Here is a 12,089-nt window from a genome sequence, read left to right as displayed (position 1 = left end):
GCTGTGAGCTAGGCTGACGCTACGGCACTCTAGCCGGGGCAACACAGTGAGACTCTGTCTCGGAAAAAAAAAAAAAAAATTAATTGACCATAAATGTGTGTGTCTGTTTCTGGATTCTCTATTCTGTTCCACAAATCTCTATGTCCTATTGTCAGTATTGTACTGTCTTGATTACTATAGCTTTTATAATAAATCCTGAAATCAGATAGTGTCAGTTTTTCAACTTTACTCTTTTTAACAAAATGTTTTTGCTATTTATCGTACATTATTTGCATTTCCATATAAGTTTTAAAAATCAGGCTTTCAATTTCTGAATTTATGTATAAAAAGCCTGTGGGGTTTTTTGTTTTGATTTGTTTCATTTGTTTGTTTTTGAAGGGATAGGCTCTTGCTCTGTTATCTAGGCTGCAGTGCAGTGACATGATCACAGCTCACTGTAACCTCGAACTCCTGGGCTCAGGGGATCCTCTGCCTCAGTCTTCCAGCTTTCTGAGTAGCTGGGACTACAGGTGCATGCCACCAGGCCTGGCTGGTTTTTTTATCTTTTGTAGAGATGGTCTTGCTATGTTGCCCAGGCTTTTCTCGAACTTCTGGCCTCAAACGATCCTCCTGCCTTGGCCTTCCAAAGTACTGGGATTACAGGTGTGAGCCACCAACCCCAGCCAAAAGCCTGTGGGAATTTTGCCTGAAATTGAGTTGAGTCTCAGCTCTACTTTGACATGATGGCATGATATTCTTTTGTATGAATGTATCATCAATTATATGAATAGGGTCACAGTGGTGATTGTTAGGGGCAATTCAATCTTTATTGATACATTGTTGCAGTGACTTTTGTAGGTACATGTGTGTTTGTATAGTTGTGCAGGTATAGCTGTAATATAAAGTCCTGGGAATAATGGAATTGTTTGAAAATTACCATATATAATTCTGATAGATATTTCCAAAGTGTCCTACATAGACATTGAATCACCTACAGTAATGTCAGAGTACCTGATACAAACCTTTGCCAAGATGGTATTGTTAAACTTCTCGATCCTTGGCCAGTCTGATAGGTGGAAAATGGTATTTTGTTTTTGTCGCAATTTATATTAATTCTGTTTTTATCACACCAGCCATTTATAGTTTTTTCCCTGTAAATCTATTATGGTGATTAGCTTTTACTATTTATTGTCAGTATTTTTTCCCCAGTTTTGTCCTTCAAACTTGGCTTCTGAATTTTGGGATAAGGCTTGAAAGGCCTTGTCTACTCTGAAAATAAATATTAAAATTCTTCTATATTTTAATCTGTTTTTTACATTATTTTTCATGATTAAGTTTTTTTCTGGACATTGTCTTACTCATATAATAGATTACCCAGATGGTTACCTGGTTGTCCTAACACCGGTTGTTGAGTAGTCTTTTTTCATTAATTTGAAATTAATGACATTAATACCACCTTTATATGTATTAAGTCCCCTCATGCATTAGGCCTATTTTTGGTCTCTGTTTTGTTCCATTCATCTGTCAGTTGATTTGTTGGAACTAAATTGTTAATAATCGCAGCTAAATGAGTTTTAATATTAATATTAGCAAGTACAAGTCTACCCTATTACTTTTTTTGTTTTGTTTTTATTTTTATTCATTTATTTTTTGTTTTTTGCCCTGTTACTTTTTAAGTTGATCTGTGTGTGCACACACCTGTGCATGGGTGTGTTACTACAAATGGTATGTGGTATTTTTCTTCTGTTATGTATTTCAACTCATTGTTTATATTGTTAAAGCTATACTTGCTGAATTTAATTGAAGACTTCTTTGCTGCTTCATAAAGCATGATACTTGCTTTTGGTTTGTATGCTGCAAGAGCTGATGATACTAAGATATATTTGAAAATATCCTCAATCCTTTAACTGTCACCTCATTCCTTTTATTGGAATGACTAGAGAAACGAGAGTGGCTATCTATCTATATTATCAATAGCAATTCTTTGAAAAAAATTTTTAAATTATCTTATTTATGCTTATATTTGTTCATACTAACCACAGGAAGGATATACATGTACAGTCTTTCTTGGTTTTTGTTTGGCTTCTGCGTTCCCTTCTCTTTGAAGATCCTAATTCAATTTAATACACTTATTTTGTGGTACATGTTCTATAGTAAATCCTAGTGGAAGATGTGTGGGAGGTAAACTTTTGACACCCTAAATACCTGAAAATATAGTTACTCTAGACTCCACACTTAATTGTTTGGGCATTTAATTCTACTTGGGATATAGTTTTTCTTCAGCATTTTGAAGGATTTTCCCGTTATCTTGCTTATACTGTTGCTCTTGAGAGATTTGTTTTAATTCTGATTCTTAATTATCTGTATGTGGTTGAGACTTTTTCTGCTCTGGAAGTTTGAGGGTCATCTTTTTATCTTCACCATATACTTTTAAAAATCTTCTTATATTGTGCTAGATGCTCTTGATCCTTTTAATCTGGAAACTCATGTCTTTCAGTTCTAGGAAAATTTCTTGAATTCTTGATTTTTTTTTTCCAGTGCTTTTCCTCTATTCTCTAAAATTCTACTTATTGGCCTGTGGGTGCTCCATGGATGGTCCTCTAATTTTCTTATCTTTTTTATCCTATTTGCCAGCTTAATCTTTTTTTTTTTTTTTTTGTGACAGGATCTCCCTCTGTCACCCAGGCTAGAGTGCAGTGGTGTCATCATAGCTCACTATAAGCTTGAACTCCTGAGCTTAAGCAATCCTCCTGCCTGAGCCTCCTGTGTAACTGGGACTACAGGTGCATGTTACCAGGCCCAGCTAATTTTTATTTTTTATTTTTTGTAGAGACAGGATCTTTCTATGTTATATGTTGCTCAGGCTAGTCTCAAACTCCTGGGCTCAAGTGATACTCCTGCCTCAGCCTTGTGCTGAGATTACAAGCATGAGCCACTGTGCCTGGCCTGTTACTCTCATTCTTTATCCTTTGGGTTTATGGTTTTATCGTGTTTGGTTTTAATCCCTCTATTACTTTTTTTTTTAGTAGGATTTGAATGGTAATAGAGGTAAATGTGTGTGCTTAAGTCTGCCTTCTCTAACTGTATGTCAGTCTTTTTTTGTGTATATATCTATGTGTGCTATTTTTTCCCCAAAATTACTTTACCAGTTTAACCTATTTTATGCTTAATACTATGAACCGTTTTTTGTATTTTAAAACTTTTTTCTACAATATAAAATGGTTGCATACTAGCCCATTGGATGCTTGTACCATAGTTTATTGCAAGCTAGAAATACTAACGTAAAGTGAGCTCTGAAGAAATAATTAATGGTAGGACAGGGTAAAAAATTTTTTTTTTTTTTTTTTGAGACAGAGTCTCACTGTGTTGCCCAGGCTAGAGTGCCGTGGCGTCATCCTAGCTCACAGCAACCTCAAACTCCTGGGCTCAAGCGATCCTCCTGCCTCAGCCTCCCGAGTAGCTGGGACTATAGGCATGCGCCACCATGCCCGGCTAATTTTTTCTGTATATTTTTAGCCGTCCAATGAATTTCTTTCTATTTTTGGTAGAGACGGGGTCTCGCTCTTGCTCAGGCTGGTTTCGAACTCCTGAGCTCAAACAATCCACCTGCCTCGGCCTCCCAGAGAGCTAGGATTACAGGCGTGAGCCACCGCGCCCGGCCAGGGTAAAATTTTTGAATGTTATGTTTCATGAGAGGTGAATGAATGATTACGTCTTTCCTTTATCCTTTTAAACATTTTAAAAAGTACTTTTTCTTTTAGGTGCTGTATAATGTGTTAAGAGCATATTATAAGGAATGGTTTTGTCAAATTTTCATGAGTTATGGTGGCTGAAACATCAGTTCTGTCTTGTGGGAAAAGAACTGTAAGTAAACCTCATGCCATAAACTAATTTTCAACGATTCTGTGCTTGTATAAGATAAGTTATTGATAATTCATAGGAATGTAGTTGGGATACTTCATTCTGTTAGCATTAAGTGTACTGACTAAATATTTCAAAAGGTAGAGTTTGATTTTATTTAAATCAAGGTTATTTCTGTGTAGTATTAGCATCGCCATGTTTCATGGATTGTACAAAATTTAATTTTTATTTTTTAATTTTTCAGAAATGGCAGCACAAAAGGAAATCTATTTTAATAGAATATTTTATTAAACGAAGGAAGTTAGATAAGAACTGCAAACCAACGGACTCAGCAAACAAGGAAAGAAACGTGTTAGCCGTAAGACATGTTTCAAATGAATCAAAGTCCAGTAACTGTGGACTTCAGAAGAAAAATGTTTTCAAAAATCTTATCAAAACAGACAGGTCAGTGATAAGTAACTCCTCCAGTAATAGGGCTAGGCCTGAAGCCAAAATTAATTTAAAAATTAACAAAACAGATTGAATCTGAATTAAATTTCTTTTCATAAAAAAAAACTTGTAAAAATATTGAATTAGAATTAATTTTTCCTCAAGTTTCTATTGCCTTGTCCAAAGTAAAGCAAATATCTTTAAGTATTCATGCCAGCTTTTCTCATGTCCTAGGAATGACAGAAACCTTACTTGAAGCAAAGTAGTATTTTTGTTGAAAATGTTTATCAGCATCAGTTAAAGTTGATTTTTTAAGACCTGCTCCTCATTAGTAATACTAGCTATTCAGCATTCGCACCTATCAGGACACGAAAGTCCTCTCAAAAACTACTCAGAAAAGGAAGACATTACTCAGGAATGATGTCCATTCAGGAGAAATCAAAAGAAAATTCCTCCAAAGTTACTAAAAAAAGTGAAGATAAGAATTTAGAAACAGAAATTCAAGGTTCTCAAAAGAATCTAGCAAAAAAATCAGGTCCAAAGGAAACTGTAAAATCAGGTCCAAAGGAAATTATAAAATCACTGGTTAAATCTTCCAGTGAAAGTAAAATAAATCAGCTTGAATTGGGAATACGCATGAGTACAAGGTCAGCAAAGGCATCATCCAGTGATAAAGCCACTCAATCCATTAATAAAAATACGGTGACTGTGAAGGAACATGCACAACAAGAATCTACAAAAAAGAAGAAATTATCTCAGAAAAAATTGGTGCGTGAAACCATTAAAGCAAACGAACAGCTTACCCGGAGATCACAAAGACTGCAACAATTAACAGAGGTTTCAAGGTCTTTGCGCAGTAGAGAAATTCAGGGTCAAGTTCAAGCAGTTAAACAGAGTTCGCCACCAACAAGAAAAGAGCACTGTAGCAATACTCAAAGTAAATCTAATACAGTTAAAACAAGTCAAAAACATGTGAAAAGAAAAGTACTGGAAATAAAGTCTGACTCTAAAGAGGATGAAAATCTTGTAATTAATGAAGTAATAAATTCCCCCAAAGGGAAAAAACGCAAAGTAGAACATCAGACGGCTTATACTTGTAGTTCTCAGTGCATACAAGGGTCTGAAAAGTGTCTTCAGAAGACTACTAAAAAAGAGGAAATAAAACCTGTGCCTGTAACTTCTGAGATAAAAAGATCAAAAGTGGCTATTTCAGTGGTCTCGAAAAAGAGTGAGATGAAGTCAGTTCATACACAAGTGAATACTATCGCAAAATCCCAAAAAAGTCCACAGCCATCAGTGCCTGAAAAAAGTGTAGATAATGAGCTGGAGCAAGAAGGTAAGAGCAAACGAGGTAGTATTCTCCAGCTCTGTGAGGAAATTGCTGGTGAAATTGAGTCAGATACTGTAGAGGTAAAAAAGGAATCTTTACAAATGGAGAGTGTAAAGGAGGAGAAGCCTACAGAAATAAAATTGGAAGAGACCAATGTTGAGAGACAAATACTTCATCAGAAGGAAACGAATCAGGATGTGCAATGTAATCGTTTCTTCCCCAGTAGAAAAACAAAGCCTGTGAAGTGTGTACTAAATGGAATAAACAGCTCAACTAAGAAGAACTCCAACTGGACTAAAATTAAACTTTCAAAATTTAACTCTGTGCAGCAAAATAAGTTGGATTCTCAAGTTTCCCCTAAACTGGGCTTGTTAAGAACCAGTTTTTCACCACCAGCTTTAGAAATGCATCATCCAGTGACACAAAGTACATTTTTAGGGATAAAATCACATCATAGAAATATAGAATGCCAGCAGGAAAAAATGAAAGAAATAAATTCTGAAGAAGTTAAAATTAATGACATTACAGTTGAAATTAATAAAACTACAGAAAGGACTCCTGAAAATTGTGATTTGGATAATCAGATAAAACCTCCTCCTGACCCACCGTTGGATAATCAGATGAAACATTCTTTTGAATCAGCAGCACCAGATAAGGTAATCCATTTTTGTTATGTACAATAGAGGTGCCTGAGTACTTTCTAATAAGAACTGTGTTTATAACATATTTTAGTTTAAGAATTAAGTCATAAGAGGTTGAAGAGTCATTTGTAAGACATCCTATTATGTTGTTAGGAAGAATTTTATTAACTCAATCTTGTAGTGATAAAATTTAGTGACACCTTTAGATGGCTCACCTTTACTTTGGTGCTTCTCATTGTTTCCTCATTTTCACTCTTCATTTTTTTTATGTATAAACATAAAACATAAACAAACATAAAACAGCATAAACCTGTTGAATTCCAACTTTTAAATTTAACACACTGATTTATTTTCTATTAATTATAACAACAGAAAATATGTTTCTTGGCCGGGCGCGGTGGCTCACGCCTGTAATCCTAGTTCCCTGGGAGGCCGAGGCGGGCGGATTGTTTGAGCTCAGGAGTTCGAGACCAGCCTGAGCAAGAGCGAGACCCCGTCTCTACTAAAAATAGAAAGAAATTAATTGGACAACTAAAAATATACAGAAAATATTAGCTGGGCATGGTGGCGCATGCCTGTAGCCCCAGCTACTCGGGAATCTGAGGCAGGAGGATCTCTTGAGCCCAGGAGTTTGAGGTTGCTGTGAGCTAGGCTGACGCCATGGCACTCTAGCCTGGGCAACACAGTGAGACTCTGTCTCAAAAAAAAAAAAAAAAAAGAATAGAGAAGAAAGTTGAGTTTTGAGAGTGATTTAAAGTTCTCTTTAGAAACATTTGGTATAGGAGCAAATTTGAATGAGTTAAGAATCTGGGCTTTATTCCAGAAGCCATGGAAGTAGATCAGTGTCTGTTCTTCTGGGCTGAAAATCAAAGTGAACTTAAATGGAACAGACACACCATATGGTACTCTTAGATTTTATTTTCTATATAAATAGAAATGAAAGCATCAATTGAAAGATAATTATTCAGAGAGATTTTACCAAATAGTCAGTGGTAGTAATTAGAAGTACAGTGAGTGGTAGTTCTAGTAATAAGTTGTGGCCTCTTGCAGAGATGGGGTGTGTGACTTTTTATTCAGGGTTATTTCTGCACGTGTAGCTGGGGAGTGTATCTTCTAATTCCTTGCTTTATAAATGCGTGTCAAAACTCAAAAGGCAGACAGTTTATGGAGAATATATTGAAGGATATGAAATCTAATTCTTTTGGACTAAACTATACTAGAATAGAGATGTTTATTTACAGTATATAATTTCGATTATAACATTGCTTTTTACTGAAAGGTGCTTTGGATTTATGCAGCGCTTTTGTGGAACATTCTAAGAAACAGTCCTGTGAAACTTGTTGCTGTGTTAAGAATTTTATTTATGTTTTGAAATTCTTGACTATTTAAAACATTTAGAGTATATAGCAGAGATTAATATTACCCTCATGTATCAGCCACTAAGATTTGACAAAAATTAACATTTTGTTGAATTATTTCAGATCCTTTAAAATAAGGAAAGTACGTTGCGATATGGTTGAAGACTGCACCTCCCTCTTCATTCCATTCACCACCCTTCTCCCCAGGGTTACATGTGCTCTGGGAGTTGGTGTGGATCTTTTTTATTTTTATGATTTTATGTGTTATGTGTATATAAATTCATAAAGAATACTTGTTTGTGTTTTAAATTTTTACATAAATGATACCATATATAAATTTTTTGTAGCTTGGTTTTGTGCAGTCAGCATTATATTTGATTGTTACTGATACATGGGCATTTTAATAACTGTAAAGGAATATATCACAAATTTATCTTTCTTGTATCAAAGACTTTCAGGTGATTTCTAGTTTTTATCACCAATATCAACAATGTGATCGCTATCACAGAGTGATCAGAAAATGTGGTGATGACCATATCCATTCAAGACATATTTGAGTGCTTGCTGTGTGCATGATGCCGTGTTAGGGTTACAGAAGATACGTTTCCTGCCTTTAAGTAATTTACATTGCAGTAGTCATTAACAGATTTTTCTTTACTCCGTAAATACTAAGAAGTGAGGGTAGCTTAGTTTAACAATCATAATAGCTTTTGTTTAATGAACATTGACTCTTTGGTAAAGGAGAACTTAATATAATTAACTATAGTCAACACTGTAAGTTCCATTATTATCCACATATTACAGGAGAGGGAAGTGAGGTTTAGAGATTAAAGTAATTTACCTGAGTGACAGTTAAGTGCTGGAGCCAGGATTTAAACTGAGATTGGCTAGCTTTAAAGCTCAGCCAGACTTATACTTGGGGGGAGGTAGGAAAATACAAAAAACAAAAGCAAAAACAACCTTCCCCCCATAACTACAACTTTTATATCATTGAAAACTTTTCCTATAGCCACCTGTAATTTTGCTCTTTTGATTATATGGTGTCAGTCTCAGCACTACTAAGAAAAGATGATGGTTGATAAGGCTAAGCATCTGGTAGAACTTCTCTGAATTCTTTGGGGTAAATTTAAATTATTCTGACCTTACAAATTTTAAAGCTCAATTATTGTATGATTTCTTTTTTAAACCAATAACTTACTAACTTCTGGGCCAGGCGAGGTGGCTCGTGCCTGTAATCCTAGCACTCTGGGAGGCTGAGGTGGGAGGATCCCTTGAGATCAGGAGTTTGAGACCAACCTGAGCAAGAGCGAGACCCCTGATTCTACAAAAAATAGAAAAATTAGCTGGGTGTGGTGGTGCTTGCATGTAGTCCCAGCTACTCAGGAGGCTGAGGCAAGAGGGTTACTTGAGCCCAGGAGTGTGAGGTTGCTGTGAGCCAGGTTGATGCCACAACACTCTATCCTGGGCAACAGAGCTAGATTCTGTCTCAAAAAAAACCAAAAAAAACCCAAAAACTTACTAACTTCTGGTTGGTGACGATTAGAGTAATTAGTAACATGTTGCTCTTGTCTTTAATTTTTCTGCTTTGTTTTTCAATGACAAAAATGTTTTATTTTTTCAAAACTATGTTCAAAAATGTCACATGTTCATTGTAACAATTACATTACAGATGCACACACAGAATTAATTGTTTGCTTCCTCATTTCTGTTTCCCTGAGATAGCCACTGTTTATGGAATTTGGAGTATTTTCTTTTGTTAGTTACTAATTGAGTATCTGCTTTGGCAAGGTTCTGAATTAGGGGTTTTTGGGAATAAAAAGATAAGTATAACGTGGTTCTTGCTCTTAAGACTTACAGGTAAGTTCGACACAAATAGCTGATTCAGAATAGGAAATGATAAGGACATGAAAGATGTATAGACAAAAGTAGATGTAGGATAATTAGGGAAGGTTGGGGAAGGCTTTATAGAGGAAGTTAATATTTGAGTAATAAGTTGAATTTATACAGGGGGAAAGGTATTCTGGATCAGCACTATCCAGTAAAAGTGCAATGTGAGCCACATATATAATTTTAAATTATCTGGTAGCCACATTAATGGAGTAAAAAGAAACTGGTAAAATTAATTTTAATAAATTTTATTTTAACCTATCATATAAAAGTACTATCATTTCAACATGTAATCAGTTTTTAAAATTGTTTTATTTATTTTATTTTTTTGAGACAGGGTCTTGCTCTGTTGCCCCGGCTAGAGTGCAGTGTGTTGTCATAGTTCACTGCAACCTCAAACTCCTGGACTGGAGCAGTCCTCCTGCCTCAGCCTCCCAAGAAGCTGGGACTACAAGCACGTGCCACCATGCCTGGCTAATTTTTCTATTTTTTTTTTTCGTAGAGACGAGAGTCTTGCTTTTGTTCAGGCTGGTCTCAAACTTCTGGCCACAAGCAATCCTCCTGCCTCCCAAAGCGTTAGGATTACAGGCGTGAGCCACTGCGCCTGGCCTAAAAATTATTAATGACATATTTTACTCTCTTTTTTGTATGTGCTTAGGTTTTCAAAATCTGGTGTGTGATTTATGCTTACAGCACATCCCAAACCATACCACGTTTTAAGTGTTCACTAGTTAGATGCGTCAGATGTGGCAGTGACTACCATATTGGATGGTACAATTTAGACAGGTAGATAGAACTCTTACGATAAAAGGTATAGCACCAGGCTGCTATGGAATATGTCCATGGGAGAGGTGTTTATTTTTTTGAGACAGGGTCTTGATATGTTGCCCAGCTGGCTTTGAACTTCTAGGCTCAAGCAGTCCTCTCCCACCTCAGCCTCCTGAGTAGGTGGGACTATAGGTGCAAGCCATTGTACCCAGCTTGTTTTTAAATTTAGCTTGAAGGGGAATAATGGGCACTAATGCTGAGGGAGTAGCTTGTGGCAAGATCATGCAGAGATTTATTTAATGCATGTCTGTGTGAATTATTCCAAATATAAAGTATCTTAACTTTTATATATATGCTAAAATTTACTCAAAGTGTATTTGGTTAAGACCCAAAGTTGATATGAAAATTTTGAATTATATGTGTTCAGAATTTCAGCCTATGTTTGGAATCCAAGCTGGGAAGCAATCCAGTGGAAAATACTAGTTCTGTTTCAACTCTGCTCAGTCAAGCAAAAATTAATACAGAAGAGAATAAATTTCCAGGTAATACTTTGAAAATACTGGATTTCACAGTGTTCAGTGACATTTTTGTCAGTATTACAGAAAACACTATCATATACCAAATAGACCTGCTAAATAAATCCTTCTTAACCATTGCCAATGTTTTTCAAATGTGTGATTATCATGAATGTCACCCATTCTTTCAGAATTGCTTCTGTTAATTGGTTTGTTTAAGGTATCTAAGTAGCACCTTTTGACTCTATCAAAAGTTCTTTTGAAAAAAAAAAAAAGTTCTTTTGTTTTTAAATCTGTCATTTTGTTTGTGACTCTCTGGAGAAGTATTCCTTAATGAACTGCTTAAGGTAATGGTAGCAGCTTATTTCTCAAGTACTTTACTATTTGTACTTTACGACTTCAGGTTCTTATCTTTAATCCTCAGTTACTTGGTTCACCATCTCAACGATTCTGTGTCTGAATTAAGGATTTAATAAATGCCGCAAATTGTCCACTATACCATACAAAAGCTTTATATTCGTAACCTTGTGAACGTTTTTTTACAATATATTATTTGAACTGTTGTATGGGGATTTGCTCACCTGTGTCAGATGGGGTACCAGAGGATATAGAAAAGAAATTTCTAATTCTTTATTGTTTCTCTCCGCTAAAGGAGAATTATACTTAGAGCAAAATATTGAGGTCAGATAATCGCCATTACTTATTGAACTTTTTCTCTTAGTGGGGGAAAGGGAAATGTAATATGAGAAATGCATTTATTCATTAGAAAATAAAATGGATCGATTATTGCATTTATGTATTAATGTGATTAAAATTCCAGAGACTTTTTTTTTTTTTTTTTTTTAAAGAGAGAGGTCTCTCTCTGTCACCCTGGCTAGAGTGCAGTGGCATCATCATCCATAGCTCCGGGCAACCTACAACTCCTGGGCTCAAGCGATTCTCCTGCTTCAGCCTCCCAAGTAGCTGGGACTACAGGCACGAGCCACCACACCCAGCTAATTTTTTCTATTTTTTCGTAGAGTCAGGGTCTCATTCTTGCTCAGGCTGGTCTGGAACTCCTGAGCTCAAGTAATCCTCCCACCCTGGCCTCCGAGAGTGCTAGGATTACAGGTGTGAGCCATTGCACCTGGCCCAAGAGACCATAATTTTTTTAACAAGGGAATGTTTTCATTAATTTCCATTTAGAGGTTTTATAATTATGCAGGGATTGAAACAATTTTCTTTATTAGTCAGTGCTAGTAATTGTTGGTGAAATTAGGGGTGAACGTAATCTACCAAGAGATCTCTTTGCAACTCTTTTTTTTTTTTTTTTTTTTTTTTG

At 35.7% G+C, this 12,089-nt stretch overlaps 1 protein-coding gene across 1 annotated transcript in view; it reads left to right on the top strand.

The window, feature by feature from the left end:
• The first annotated feature begins 4,671 nt into the window (after positions 1 to 4,671).
• Positions 4,672 to 12,089, top strand: part of ESCO1 (establishment of sister chromatid cohesion N-acetyltransferase 1) — a 69,478-nt gene continuing 62,060 nt past the window's right edge. Inside the window, exons 1-2 of the mRNA XM_012652085.1 lie at positions 4,672 to 6,255; positions 10,681 to 10,795. Coding sequence (XP_012507539.1) covers positions 4,687 to 6,255; positions 10,681 to 10,795 — 1,684 coding nt within the window. The 5' untranslated portion in view covers positions 4,672 to 4,686. The remainder of the gene's footprint in view (positions 6,256 to 10,680; positions 10,796 to 12,089) is intronic.

Source organism: Propithecus coquereli, unplaced genomic scaffold (genome assembly GCF_000956105.1).
Source record: "Propithecus coquereli isolate 6110/MARCELLA unplaced genomic scaffold, Pcoq_1.0 Scaffold38, whole genome shotgun sequence".
NCBI classification, from domain to species: domain Eukaryota; kingdom Metazoa; phylum Chordata; class Mammalia; order Primates; family Indriidae; genus Propithecus; species Propithecus coquereli.
This window is presented reverse-complemented; position numbering and strand designations above follow the sequence as displayed.